A 15,984-nucleotide genomic window follows, 5' to 3' on the forward strand; every position below is an offset into this window, starting at 1 on the left:
GCTTACATTAAAAAAGTAAATACGAATAACTTAAAAATGTGCTCTGGTTTCTATAAAGTTGCTTATTTTATGAGTTTTCTCTCGCTTGCCAAAGCCGAATAGCAGGAAGGTTGAGGCTATCATTATTGTGGCAAATTCTAAACTGTTGAGACTAATCTGCCAGCTTGTGTTACTGATGTAGATCTCCCCTGTGTAGCAACGAGTGCCGGGAACTGGCTGACTGGAGTTTTACATAAATGATTTGGTTAAAGTGTTTCTGACTGTTGCTCTGCGTGTCTCCGTAGGGCAAGAACATACAGCTTGAGTCACTCTACAGTCAAATCTCCGAAGACTGAAATGGCCCTCCAGTTTACCTGGGGTATTTATGAGTTCACCGCAGTCTGTCGCTTCCAAACTTTAACTTTTTTCTGATGACATGGTACCCTCTAGTGAGTACAACTTTTAATTGGTGTTTTATCCTTTTACCTACCTATAAATGAGAGTAGGGATGCAACTGAAGATCAGTTATAATATAGATATAGATATCATGTAACACTGTAAAACAGTAATGTTAGCTAGGAAGTTGTTGAATGCCAACATTAGCTGTTGTCTAACAGTAGTTAAGTGGTTACCAAATATATTTTTCTACCTTGAAACATGACCTGACGTCCCTCTGGATTGTCACTATCAATTGTCTTTTCAGTTGCGGATTGTTCAGGAAATGACGTGATGATTTATCAGATATATACATTTATACAGCTTACACCCAATAACACAGCAGATTGAGCTTCTTACCCTGAGTGTTACCTCAGAAGAAAATGGCTGCCATGTGAAAATGGTCTGTTTCAAAGAGAATAGATTCATGAATTAGGGGAAATTTAAGACTGTTGTCAAAGCTCAGTTACTAAGCTGTCATGCTTTGTAATGTGCTGCTGTAATTCTGGCAATTTATTTTCTGTAGATTGGCTAGACAGTTACTCAACTGAACATTTTAGTGATAGTGGTTGAAGTTGAGGAGTGTTTTAAATCTGTTTTGGCTTCTTTGCTAGATGTGGTGGATCAGTGATAAGTTCAGGAATTTTTCTAATCTCGTCTCCATGTGTTTTATGGATACAGAGAGCACTTACATTGCTGTTTCCAAAGACAGTTTGTGGGAGCTTTTACAGACAACTCAAGTCATTCCATATCTGTTCACACAGAATGACAGCCATGTTTGCTTTTTTAGCACAAAGTCAAACACTTCCAAGATAGACAAGACAATCTTGACAAGTTGGCTCAGTTGACGTTTGGAGATAAGTAACATAATGTGGCATCTCTGCTATTTGTGGATGATGATGTTTGGGTTTTTCAGAGCTGGATTTACTGTAATCTCCAGTATGTTGGGGAGTTGTTTGCTGCTGAGTGTGATACTGTCAGGATGAGAAATAGCACCTCCAAGTCTGAGGCCGAAGTTCTTTCCTGCAAGAAAGGTGAGTCGTCTTATCCAGCAGGAGAGACATCCAGGTATCTCAGAAGCTTATCCAGAAAAGAGAAAAACAGTCGTTTGGTGTTTCCTGGTGCTGTGAGCTGCGGTTGTTAAGAAATCTGTCAGTGAGATAGCTGACACTGGTGCAGGCAGATCTCTCAGATATACACTATATATAAGCTGTTGTCAGTCATTGTCTCCCTCACCTTCCTTCTTCCTGATATAGTTGTAGATGTAGTTATTTTTGGTTTGGTTTTACATCAGAGTTAAAGGCCAAGATGGTAATGATAGTCTGGAGGGGGAAAAGGCTAACAGCCAATTAATTGGCCTATATCAGCTAGCGGAAGAAGATGGATGGGTGGAGGGATGGATGGATGGACATTGCACTATATTTGATAGTATGTATGTAGTAAATGGTATGCATGTAGCCAGAATATATATGGAAAGACAGCTGTGTATACAGATGTATAGATGTTTAAATGCTTGACATTCATTAGGATCTGAATCTGAGTTCTGTTTCTTCAAACTTTGGTGTCTTTTTGTGCCTCAGTGGCTTTAGGTGAACCACAACATCAGTTGTTTAAATCCTAAGAAGAATCTTCAGTAAATCACTTTCTAAAATACATTTACCAGCCAGCTATCAAGAAAACATGGAGCAAGCCTGATTACTCAATTCGTATAAGCTTTGCTAGAGAGCCGTGGTACAGTTTGAAACAGACACCGTATGCGAGCTCACACCTTTTCTCTCCTTCGTGGGTCATTTTATTGGAAACAGTCTATTAAAGCAAAATGCTCATGCCCTCTCCCAGGGTTTGTATCTTACAGATGAAGGCACATGAAGGAACTATTTAGTAGTGGCAGCTCACATGGAGTATGAATATTTTACTATGCTTACGACATCGCCCTACACGGTGCTACTTTGAAAACAAGGAACTTCAAGCTGAACCACAATAAACTCCAGTCCTTCGACAATTTGAAGACAGCATAAAAGACAAAATAAAATTTCTTTGTAAAAACCAAAGATCATTCAACCGTTCAAAGATCACCATCCATGCTGGCACAAGGGCAGGCATCTTTTTATTTCACAACCAGAATGGAGATTGTGAGGACTCTCCTGTGTTGCAGTTGTTGGTTCAGGTTACCTTTGCTGTTGGTAGGAAATCAGCCTGCTGTGACCTTGACCTTGGCCCTACAAATGTGCTCAGTGCAGCAGAATCTCTCTCTCTCTCTCTCTCTCTCTCTCTCTCTCTCCACCCCATCGTTACACACACACACACACACACACACACACACACACACACACACCCACTCACCCTCTCCTGTATATATGTGATTGTTTTGTTTTCAATATTTTAGCATCTTATAGTACTTTAATAGCATCGAAGCAGGGTGTGGTTTTAACCCACATGTGCAATTATTTTATGTGCACTGCTGTTAATGTAAGAACAGACTACAAAGTGGTGCAGTTTGAAAAATAAAAAACTGCTTTACCATGTTGGAAACAAAGTCAATAGTTGTTGCAGTTGCAGTTTTAAATTAATAATTTAATTTAATAAATAAATGAATAAATTTGGAGAAATTATAACAAACTGAGTCAAATAACAATGTTGATACTGTGTGAAACCACAATTCTAAAGTAGAAAGCAGACAGGGTGACTTTTTGCAGACCTTAAAATAATTGCTCTAATAAGGGTGCTACACTGCACACTAACATAAGCTACAAACATCCACCATTTCTAAGCGGTGAACTGACTGATCCAATGAGGGTATTCCGTTTAATCAAATCGTCAGCCCTTGTAACTAGAAACTTGTGGGCAACCTTTTGGATGGAAGTGCTGTGACTTTGACAACGATATTTGAGATGAACCTGGCTGCAGAATGGTGCAGATTGTCTCCAATGTATTCAAAAGCCCCTCCAAATGCAGTAAATAGATTTTACTGTGGCCTGGAAATTAATGGTCTGTACTGCTTCGATAAAAAGGTCAACATATGAAAGTCCAGAAATTGTACGTGTTGGTTCAACTTGTTACTGAACTGAACAATGAATATCTGTATCATACATAGACATATTGTATTTTTCGACCAAATTTAGTTGCCAAACACATCACACAGTTTGGATATAGCAAAAAAAATGTAAAGGACTGTGTGATGACTTGTGTTTCATTTTTGACTTGCAAGCTGACTGTCCTTGCTGTGATTTGGTTTGCCTGTTCAATCTATTACAGGGTTGCCAAACCACATAATTTGAGAATATCAAGCACAGCTTGTTTATGTTGTGTCTACCTTGGTTTTTTTTCACCATAAAGAGAAAAACATAACACACACAGCAGACTCTGTTACAACAAAGATCAACAGTGGGAACAGGGTACATGCAGAAAAAAATATCCCTTATGCATTTATTTTATGGATGATACAGCTAATCACTGACTAGAAGAGATAAACAATTACAGTAAAGCTGTATCTCAAGTATCCACTGAATAGCTACTTTGTAGTGTGAATAATGCATATGGATGGTTGTGACTATGACCCAACAATCTTTAAGAGACAGAGACTACTCTAATCCATGACTAATCTTTGCCTATAGTATGCCATTATATTTTTTACTTTACTCAAAGTAAAACGCTGTCTTTGATCAGCAGCCTAAACGTATCTTTTATGCTATTTTTTTTCCTCACATATAAATTTTGTTTATTTTTACATCTGCAATAGACAGCTGTCAGTCAGAGACTTCCCAGCATATGAAGTCTCAGGTCTCTAAGTGAAAGCAATCTGATGCTTTTCCTTTATCTCTCATACATTTAATCTTAGTATTGGCACCTTCAGCAAAAGTTTATTTTGTGATCTTCACAATAAGATATGAGATTTAAGTAGTAAAAGATCAAGTAAAAGATTTATTGTTATTTAAATTTCTGTTAGATTTCTGTTAAAGTGATACAACACATTTAGAGAAGCAGATTTCCACTCTGTTTACCTTGCTTACATGAAGATATGCATACACAGATGGTGTAATAGTCTGTTTTCACTCTTTGCTGAGATTGCTGTGATAAGATGCACTGTGACAGCCTGCACAGCACATATGTAAGGCTGCATGGCAGCACCTACATGTAGGCACTGTACTGTATACAAATACCCAGCTGGCAACATGCATGATTTGTAGAAAAAAAGAAAATCCACTCATGTCTCATTGCTTTAAGTTCATTAATTTATAGCTGTGTGCAAAAGAAAAGGCAGAGATAATGACAAAGTGGGTAAAACAATGACAGTGTTAAAGGTCAAACTGCTACTCATCATGTACCTTTCATCATTTGAAAAAGGTCTAACTGCACTCAGTCTGAGGACTTTGGTTGTACTGAGTAACTCCCAGGAGTTTATGTGTGCAACTGTGCGAATGTCAAGCAAGGCGGCACTTAATAAAAAGCCGGTATGTTCTGTCAACCTTCACTAAGTAACATAAATCCATGGATTGTACCATCTTCTTTGGCAACACATTCAGCAAATGTTTAATACCTCAAGAGTGTTATTTGAAGGTTTAGCCAGGGGCGGGGAGGTTGACTAAAGACTGGGGAACTTATCTCACAACTTACTTACGTCTACAGTACGTGTCTTTTTTCTCATGCTGTGTAGATCTTACCTACTAAGAGTTGCATGTTGGTTTCTGAATGAGGCGAGCTCTCTCATGACTTTCTGTTGTGGCTTTTACTGTCCTTTTCTAGCACAAGTTAAATGAGAGTTTCTAAATGTTGATCATGCACCATGTTTCCTGTTTGATAATTGAACAGTGTCTATCAAACAAAAAATACATCCAAACACCCACTCACAAACCTTTTTAACCTGTCCTTTGACTCTCACTGTGACTTTGTCTGTGGGGCACAAACACTATGTAGAATTTAAACATTAGATAATTTTGACCTTGACTGATATTTGATTTCTTGTTGAGAGTTAGTTAGTAGAGAACCACTAAAGATCAGTATTACTCTCATATCTGTCCTTCAAAATATGAAGGTATTGCCAGGACATGGTTAGCCTAGCTTAGCATAGAGACTGAGCAGCTAGCAGACAGTTAGCCTGGCTGCAAAATATGTGTATCTTCTCTTCCCCTAATTAACACGTCATATCATGGTTGTTTGCAACTTGCTGGACTATTTGTTGCCCACGAGCAGCTACTTTGGGGAGTCTTTGCTGGTTGCCTGGCAACACGAAGACAAGACTATGTATCCCTAACATATCTGTGATCCTTACCTTTAAAGCACCCAGATGGTCCAAAAGTGTAATAAATCCTTGAATGCTTTATGTTCAAATCTATTGCAAGAGCCTGCTTATCAAAATGAGTCCGTTTGTCTTTTGTCAAATGGTTGTTGTCCAGACCACAACCAAAAAGAGAGTGAATTTCAATGACTGTCACTCTGTCCTCCCATTTTTTGAATCTTAACACCTTATATGCGAAATGTCATAGGAATCAAGTCACTGAATGAAGATTTCTGGGTTTGGTGACACCATATGAGGTGTGTTAAGATAATACAGTGTCTGGCATACTTTTACACTTCTTATGAGCTTATACTGAGCAAATTCATTTTCTGTGTAACATTTGACAAAAAAATGTCCAGCCCTTGGATAGGAGACTAAAAGGCAGCCATGTTGCATCATCACATTTATAGATATGCGTGAAAAGGCATATCATCCAACACTAAAGTGCATTATATTGTAATATGGTGAACAGCGCTGCTGTGTGTTATCTATAAACAGATTTTTAACAGGAGGGAGAGCTGTCCCCTCCCACAGGCTCTTTGTGCCGCTGCTCATCACTTACCTCAGCAAATCTCTGTCTACAGTTGGACACTTAGGAGAGAAAGTCTACACCTGGCAGACTGTTAATAAAGGTGACAGTGGGAGGGCAGGAAGCGAGGAAGCTGCTGGTGTGAAACCCTGCTGACCAGAGGCAGAGGAGCACAGAGCTTCACTTTACTGTCAGGTAATTCTGTCTACCAGGTATCAACACATACTGATACGTAGAGTCACACAAAGTTAACAGGGAAATTTTGTTTTGTCTACAACTGTCAGGTGGAGTATCTGTATATCCTTTTCATGAGGAGCTGTCCTTGTTTTCCTTCCCAACACTCCCCACACCCCTAGAGCTAAAACCATAAATCACTGTCCGAGCAGCACCAACAGTCATTTAGTATCCAGGGCTCCTGGTATTCATTCCCAGTCTATCCCTCTGTTTATCTTCTGCTCAGCATCCAACATCTCACCACCTCCATGCTCTACCCTAAATCTATGTGATGCTGAGTATTTAAAAAAAAAAAAAATCAATTTCCACCTATTACTTAGCAACAGATAGAAGGACATTAGGGCTAACATGGCTGCCTTGCCGTGCTTTGACCTGAGCTAAAGCCCAGATGGGCATTTGGAAGTAGACTGAGGAAAAAAAATGGCATAGCATGTGCATGTGTTATAACATGAGTCGAACATTTCACATGCAGTTTGGAAACAACAGCAGGCACATTCACTTGAACAACTGTTTCATTTACATATTGCATTACCCTTGGTTGATTCATATGCTTTATGCATCCTCTGCAGCTTCTATGTCTGGCGGTCCATGTGTGCCTTCTTATCACATCACTGCTCTCTGGCAAGTCTCACACACGTCACAGGCGGGTTTTTATCATGCAGATACTGCTGTTAGCTATAGCTCATTTTCACTGTATGTTACAATGCAGACCTGTATTTTGTTTATGCAATTCTAGCCCCAGCATTTGTCTTTCTTTTTGTCATTTTCCATTAACTTACATATAAGCCAGGAACAAGACGCTGCGAATTAGCTTTAGTTGGATCCCCTGTATGCATTTTGCTTTTCCTTATTCAACTGTATTTTCTCTGTTAAATAAACAAACAAACAAAATAAGAATACATACTATAATAAACTCTGTATTACAAAACAGCATTATACCACTACAGAACTCCACCATTATTAGACGGGCTTGCATCCCAAATCAGTTTGGAAATGGACCCAGTGATATCTTAGATCTAATTTTAGCTCACCATTTACAATCCAAATTAAAAAGGATGTTCTCCACAGTGACATTCTGCCACTTAATTCAGTGTCCCATTTTAGCAACACTTTCCTTGTAATAATTGTGTGCCTTCCAAGTTGGTCTAATGAAAGGCAAGTTTAATGTAAAATAACACATTTAACATAACAAGCATGTTGCAAACACCATCATGCTTTTCATTATAATGTTTGAAGTTTGGCTTTCACTTGCAGGAACAGCAGTTTCAGGAGTAAGGGACAAATCATACCAGATGATTTTAGTTGAATTGAGATTTTTTTTCATGTGATTCATATCAAAAAACATAACATGAAAAAATGGCTTCATCTGACAGATAATTTATTCATCCAGTGATTATTTTATCAGTTAATCATATGCTTTATAAAACATCAGAAAATGGAGACAAATGTCCATCATAGCTTCCTGAGGTGATGTAATTCAAACTGTTCGTTCATAACTAACCATCCAAAAGATAGAGATATTCGGTTAACTCTTATATAAAGCCAGGAAAAGTAGAGCTGTTTGGAATTCATGCTTGATAAGTGACTTAAACGACTGATTTATTATTAGAATACTTGCTAATCAGCTGTTTCAGCTCAGCCCAAAAGGAATAGGCTCTATCTGTCATATTTTGCTTTTGAATATGAAAACATATCAGGTGTCAGGGACACCTTAGTCAAGCCCAGGGCCAGTGTTGCTGCAACGACGCTGGTCTGGCAGTGAGAAATTAAAGCTCTGCAGTGAAGTGTTGTGTTACAGGATGCAAACAGCATCCATGCTGCACTGAGATCGTGGGCTGTAGCCTACAGACAGGGTTCAGGAGGGATATGAGAACTGTACAAGTAGTAACACAGAACAGGCGGGGGATGACACTCGCAACCCATCCGCAGGGACTAATTTCTATGATGATACACTCATAACTGTAATATGTACATGCATGTTACTTTATGCTCAGCTGATGTTGTGTTATTCATCTTGGGAGCTTGTTGATTATTTGTATGCCTCGTGCAGAGAGAGAGAGTGAGACAGGAGAACAGTCCAAGGCTACAGATTTAATCTGGCTGCTGTGGTCATGTGATTAATCGTGGCCAGGGGCCAGGGGATAGTGTAATTTATGGTGGAGGGGGGGGATCAACACATTTGTATGGTTGCTGCTCCTGAGGGAAATCTCACTCTTAAACCAATCCAGTATTCTTCTCAATATCTCCCTCACCGTAATATCAGAACTATAAAAGATGAGTTTTGAGTTAGCCATTTCTATCTGCGATGATAAAGGTGATGAAACAGACTCCTGGTGTGGTTTTATTAAATACGTGTGTGAAGTTTATAGATACACTCTGAAGCAAATAAATAAATTAAAAAAATAAAAACAAAACCCAAACCATGACGCAGCTCTTATATTTGAGAACAGTAAAATTAGTACAGAAAAAGTTGCAACTTGTAACATTATGATATTTTAGAAACATATAGTATTTTGAGTATTTGTGAGTTAATATTAAGTAGCAATAAGTTTGATTTATTAACAGAGATTAAAGAGAATATTGACAGCATGCTGAGGGCTGTGCGTCACTCGCAGTCTGCTGTCCTTCTGGCTAAAGACCATATCACTGCTGTGATGACCTCACTATCCTCGGTCTCCTTCAAGCCACTGGTGTGCCTCTGTGTATGTGTGTGTGTGCGCATGCATGTGTGTGTGTGTGTTTACTTAATCCTCTTTCCAAGTCCAAGAACTGTAAACAAACATGAGAAGAGTTGAGGGAAAGGCGAGGTGGACTGTGTTGAGATTTCTTTGGTGAATTTTTTGTTGTTTCCATAGCTGCCAATTTCAAGCGGTGCTGATAACAGCAGTTTTCCACTGACCTTCCCCACCAGCTGCTCACCAGCTTGCCCCATCCAACAAGAGTTACCTGCCTATGCACTGGCTGTCTGACTTTTCTCCTTGGCAATTTTATTGTGGTGTTATTCATTCCTGAAAGAGCTCATATCTATCTACAGTTTCTTTTTCCGGTGCATGGGCCATCTCAAGATGACTGTGGTTTATACGCTGCGGTTCTCCCTTCCTTCATTCTGTTTATTAGTCTGGACAAATATGTAAATACTGCGACAGAGATGTGCTGCCTCAACTCGTGTAGTTTCATTGTAAAAACAAACGTGGGCTGCTCTCCAGCTTCTCTACCAACTTGTTTAAAGGTTAATGGTCCTTCCAAAGGGTTTAATCAGAAGGGGTATGTGAACAGTTTTTGTGGTTTCGTCATACAAGTCCTAATCACTCTAAAGAAAACACTATTTTGCCTCTCTTTTATAGACATAGACATAGATGGTCATTTTAACATAGATGTTGTGCCCATGGACCCTCTGACGCCCCCCTCGTCCTTGAGGGCACACTAAAGACGCGTGTTTACTGGCATTTAAATTTGACACCGAATCAATCATTGAATTGATTTGTATCTTGAGAGGATCTGTGAAATAGCCCCTAAAGGGTCAGTAAAAGTAACCAGAGCCTCACATGCCTCTGTGGGTTAGCGGTAACACTTGGCATACAATCAAGAGAATAAAAGATGTTTTCTGAAAACAGTAGAATAGCAGCAAGATTACAATCAATTTAAAGAATCCCTACATATACATAACACTGTTATATCTTCAGCAAACATTTCTTGCATTCATATGTCGCATTTATCATTAAGCATAAAAAAAAACAACAAATAAAATGAACATGGCAAATTAAATGATTGTTACTGTTACTTTCATCCTTTCTGAGAAGTGTCTTAATTAGCTTGGCTCAGTAAAACTGAGCCACTAGTAAGACTCTCCTCCTTGTTCAGTCAAACCTGCAGAGCCAGCCTGTGTGGCTACTTAAGGAGATTGAGATTTAAGCAACAAGGTCAGTAGATATATGAGATGACAACAATCCTGTTGCTGTTGTTGTAGTACGTTACATAAGATAAAACTTCTGTGCCAAGATAACTGGTACAAATAGTAAAATAAATGTCACTGCAGCCTAGCCAATAGGCTACTAGATTTTTAGCCTGATTCTGAGATGTATGTTTTAATTATATACTGGTAGAGTAATATTTAACATCTATATGTATTTCTATTAAATTTGATTTCCAGATAATGATGATTAAGAAATGTAATGAGTGGGACATTTTACAATTGGAAAAATAAACTTGTCAGGAGCACACAAACATATAGTGCTATTTGAAATTTAAAAAGAAAACACAATATTAGGAGGTGAAAATGTGAGAGGAATAAGTAAGAACTGTATTCTGTTGCTGTTCGTCACAGTCAAGCTTTCCTCTTGTAGTTTGTGTCACATTTTGCCTTCAGTGGGTTTGTTTAAACCCTACTGAACTGTTGTGGTGTCATTGCTGCTGTGTACTCCATCGTCTCTTAAGGCCAGTTGTATCACATCAGTGTTTTCTAATACCCCCAACCCTGATGTTTTTTTTTATTTTTACTGTCCCTCGTGGACCAATCTTGAGAGAATGAATACCCAAAAATATCCAAAACGAGGCATTTGCTTGCTTACACTGAGATATTACTCAGCAGTAGTAGCCAAACCCCCCAAGCCATTACATCGCTGCCTCTGTCTTCCTCCTCCTCCTCCCCCCTCCCCTGTCACTCCCCTGGTCTCTCCCTCTCTCTCTCGCGTTGGATGGACACACGCGCACTCTCCTTCCTACCTCGCAGACGTTTGGGTACCACCGCCGCCGTATCCTATCTCTGACTCTTGTTTGTCTCATTCTCTTGACTCCATACTCCACAAACCCGGAGAAAAGAAAGAAAAACAAAGGAGGAGGGGGTGGGCAAAAAAAGTGGCCGCTACGGGGAGAACCACAACAATGATCCGGTCCAGACTAAAATTGAATGGATTAGCCAATCTATTCTGAGCTCTAATGAGATTAGAGACATGGGTCGCGACGGCGTGGTACCTTTCGTTGAGCTCCTCGGGGAAACATTTTCCCTGTCAGCAGTCGTCCAGACGTGGAAATGGCGTTTTTGATAGGGGACAATAAGAGACACTTGAATGCACCCTCACCTGTGCCGCTTTTGTGGCGCGCGGATTCCTAGAAGTAGAAGTAGCAGAGGAAGTAGTTGCAGTAGTAGTAGTAGTAGAAGTAGCAGCAGTAGCGGTAGTAGTCAAGAATGACAAAATGAAGTACCAGAAATATATCACGGTGATGCAGATGGCCATGGGAGTGACAGCCTCCAACAAAGACTGCCTCCCCGCTAAGAGACAGCTGTGGTGAGTAGAGAGAAGGAGGAGGAGGAGGAGGTGGTGCGCGTGTGGATGGGAGCGTGTGTTGGTGCGTGCGTGAGAAGAGTGGGGAAGGTAGTGTGTGTCTTTTCATGTGAAGAAAATAGCTTTATAAATTAGCCTCTTAGCTTTGTTGTCATGAAAGCCCCCCCCCCCACCCCTTCCCCCTGTGCCTGTGTCTCGTGCGAAGTTGAAGCCGAGCAGCTGTTGGCGGAAGTCGGCTGCCTCCATCTCTCTTTGCCTCCGACAACTGTTACATATTCACGCCGGTGGTATCCACACACAGGGGGCATTTAGCCTGGGAGGAGAGGCTTGTACAGTAGCTTTCTGTGCAGCCTTGCGTGGTGCTCTGTGCGTGCATCTCGCGTGCGTGTTGTCCACCTCTCTGTTTGTGTCTGTGTTTTCGCTTGGTGGACTCTTGTTTGTTATGATCCGCTTGCGAGTTCCACATTGAGCGGTCGGAGAAGCGGACAATACAGAGCAGGTGTATTCACAACAAGAGTACAAAACAATGCTGAGCGCCGTCCGATACAGTCTGCTTTGAAATGATTTCAATTGCATATGTACGCCCTCCGTGTTTTCCTTCCGCAAGCCTTTTGTAATTTTCGTGATGTGTATTTTCCCCAGCAAGTCTCTCTCTCTCTGTTCTCAGGTCTATTTCTGGGCGCTGATGGGGTGGTAAAAAATGTCGGCTGATTTTCCACTGTCATCACTTATTCATTACCTTCATGTTGCCTGCATTTAGATCACAATGTGTAGGAGTGATGCTGAGCAGTTGAGTATCATTGGCTGCTTATGTGTGTTTTCATATGGATGTTTCCACCTTGTTTAATTCATTCACTCAAGTCTGTTGTTATGCAGCCATCTTTACATTTTTCACCACAGCTGCACCCACCAAACATACCTGCTCTTTGTAGGCTGACACTTAATTTACTTTTTAGCTTTTGGAAACATCTTTTGCCTTCAGTTTCTCTTTGTTATCTGTTGTTTTCATTTCAGGGCTGCAGTAAAGGATTATTTTTCAAATTGAAGCTAATTAATAAATCATTTGGTGTATAAAAAATGAGAAATAATTAAAAATGGCAAACACCGGTCATCCCAGTGGGGGTTTAACGTGCTGATCTTGAACCGCAGTGTCCCCCAGTTTGAGTCCAGCTGAGGACCTTTAATGCATGTTATTCCTCATGTCTCTCTCCATAGATTTGCTGTCGTCTTCTTATTATTGTTGACTATATAATAGAGCATAAAATGCCTCAGAATACAGAAAAAAATAGCCATCGCAAATTCCCAGAATCCAAGGCGACATCTTCAGAGTATTTGCTTTGTCCAAGCAACAGACTCTATCCAAAGATATTCACTTTACAGCAATGTAGACTTGATGCATTTTTTGGTGATAGAAAATTGACTGTTATAATTCTTCAATCTTTATCATTTATGTTATTGTTTAATCAAAAATAGTTTTTTTTAAATGTTTGGATTTGCTGCTTTTCCTTGTCTTATGTGATGGTAAACTGAGTTTTTTGTCTGTTGATCAGACAAAACAAAATGTTTGACCATGTCACCTTAAGCTTTGGAAAAGTGTGATGGACATTTTTCATTATCTTCTGACATTTTATAGACCGGACAACTAGTTGATTTAAGATTAAAACATTAATCAATAATTAATCATTAGTTGCAGCCCCTGCTGTGATATACAACAGAGAAAATGGAAATCCTTTTATTTGAGAATCTGAAAACTGAAAATGTTGAGCATTATTGAATTAGACATCTTTTGAAAGATTAGTTACGTATCTCAACATTTTATTATTTCAGTTGATTTCAAGTAACCAATTAATTGACTGATTGTTTTGTGTATTTTTGTAAATAAGTTGATTGCTATAAGGGAACAAGAGGGTGATGTTAGTGTCTATGACTTTATTTGGGTTTGAAACATGACAGATTATGCTGGATGTCCTGTGTTATTATTACACTTTATGTCACATTGAGGTAAGTCTGTTCTATTTGCTCACTGATATTAGCCTCGTTAATAAAAAAAATAGAAACTCAAAAAACATTACAGAGCTGGGTAGGGTTCAGTCTAATTATAGGCTCTCATTATTCGTACAATGGGCAAATTCAGTTCTTCTTCTGTAATCCACATAGATAACATTAAGCACGAAGTATAATCCTTCCAGATTGGTATTACTTTACAGTGAAAAGACAAACACTGGTTTATTGTAACGAATGTCCAAGCTGGTTCTTCAGGACTTCACCCTGTATATAGGAACAAATGATTGTATGACTAAATGCATGCGCAGTCGCCTGTTGTAACACACCTGAGTGCATCAGAGGTCATCACACAGGGGAAAAGGATTGGTTTTTGCCTCTCATGACTGCTGTCAAATGTGTTGCAAAAGACATAGTGGTGACTTGGTTTTGACACTTCTCCCTTAAGAGAGGCGCGGCGGTATGTCTGGGGCCATCACTTCATGGTGGGGGAAGGGGCACGGCCATTAAAACAGGATTACTGTATCGCCTCCGACAGCCACTTTAACGAAGTGAAGCTGAGCCAGCGCGTGCTTGCAGTGTGCGTTTCATGGAGTCACCCCATGCATCCACTTGCATGCTATGTTTGTCTTTATTCACTGTGAAGTCAAAGCTTTGAGTCAGTAGGCTTGCGTGCACACAAGGAACTCAGTTTCTGTGAATACCAAGATCGAGGTGATGCTCAATAATGTGAGGTTTACAGGAGTTGTTTCATTATCAGGTTTATGTCCAGATGTGTGGCAACCTTTGGGCTGATGGGCGTGGGGATATACAGCAGCAGATAAATTCTGGACAGACTTAGTTGATTTTAGCTCTATCCATTCATCCAACCGTCTAGCCACGATTTTCTTTTTTTTTTTTTTTAGCACTGCCTATTGGTTGGCTTATTTAGGTTCAATCTTTGACCTTCATTGCACATGTACAGAATCAAAGCATGAAAAGAAACCAGATGGAACAGTTTGTACCTTATGCGTGACAAGATGACAGTGTTATTTGAGAAACTGTTGAATAAGTGCTGTATTATAATTAAGCTCAAAATCAAATAAGGCTTATTTTCAGAGCTGGATGCAAAAGCTAATATACTTTGGTGATCCTTCCTTACATGCCATAATGTTCATAATGACACTTGCTATTGGTGAAATCCAACGCACAGCACAAGCTTTGGCTCTGATAAGAGTTACAGCAAATAATGCAGCAGCAGGCTTAGATACAATCAGGTAATGCTTTTATAGTAACAAAAAAACCCACAAAATAATGTAATTATTCCTTAAACCAAACCTGTTTTTTAGTCACAGATGTGAAATGTAGACGAGGAGGTGGTTGGGCAACAGATGGTTTTATGATCTTCCAAAACATTTGACACTCTTGATTAAAAATCTGATCCCATCTATCATGTTTGAAGAGCACTTCAATGCATCCATTCTATAACTTGTCATTTTTCTACTCCATGCATTTGAAATGCTCCATGGTTTTGAGTTTGTGTATGAGTGAAGATGGAGACAAAATGATAATTAGTTGTTTCTGTACATAAACATGATTACCACCTCCTCCCTAATCTAAAGTCAATAAAGCCAAAAGTACATATCCTGACCAGGTGCTTCCAAGATGTAATTAGTCAGTACATGATGCTTTTGTAGATCTTCTGCACTAACTTTAGGATTTGACAAGTAAGAATGACTTTTAAATAACATTAAAATAACATTTTTGATAGTTCCTTGTGTATTTGATCCTTGTGTACTTGTGTATTTATGTTTCATTAAGAAACAAAGAGAAGGAGGCTCTAATGTGTTGGCCTCCATTCACTTGAGAAAACAAGAAAAAATACATTGTTATGATGCAAAACACACAGTGCTCTGTAATTGCATTGCTCTGTAATTAGGCTAGTTTAACATGATCCATAAATAATAATTATCCCAATGACGTGTGTTTAAACTGGTTGCAGCTCTTGTGGGTGTATCGTCCTGTATTGTGTGCCAGATGTCTTCTCTGCTCCCTTCCATAGTGACAGCTCTGCCCGGTGTTTTCAGTCCACCTGCTTAATGATGCATAAAGTCAGTGTCCCTTCCTTCCCAACATAGACACACATGCAGCAGCCCCTCTGCCCTCTGATTTGCCTGTTCACACGTCCTCCCTCCCAGCTCTTCAGAGGAACACACTCCTATACCACCCCCTCCACGCGTCCAGTTCCACTCATGGAGGCCATGATGCGT

The 15,984-nt window shown here is 39.6% G+C and overlaps 1 protein-coding gene across 12 annotated transcripts in view; it reads left to right on the forward strand.

Annotated features, from left to right (window-relative positions):
• The window catches only part of tjp1a (tight junction protein 1a), a 111,377-nt gene that overhangs the window by 8,930 nt on the left and 86,463 nt on the right, over nt 1-15,984 (forward strand). For 4 of the 12 annotated variants that reach the window (XM_046388708.1, XM_046388718.1, XM_046388689.1 and 1 more), the window contains exon 1: nt 11,162-11,737. The exons of 1 other annotated variant lie outside the window; for it this stretch is intronic. In XM_046388708.1, the coding sequence (XP_046244664.1) occupies nt 11,646-11,737 (92 nt within the window). In that variant the 5' untranslated portion in view covers nt 11,162-11,645. Of the gene's footprint in view, nt 1-6,273; nt 6,414-11,160; nt 11,738-15,984 lie in introns of those variants that run through there. 7 more of the 12 variants (XM_046388735.1, XM_046388743.1, XM_046388669.1 and 4 more) reach the window with 4 other exon arrangements.

The sequence above is a fragment of the Scatophagus argus genome, chromosome 1 (assembly GCF_020382885.2).
Source record: "Scatophagus argus isolate fScaArg1 chromosome 1, fScaArg1.pri, whole genome shotgun sequence".
NCBI lineage: Eukaryota > Metazoa > Chordata > Actinopteri > Scatophagidae > Scatophagus > Scatophagus argus.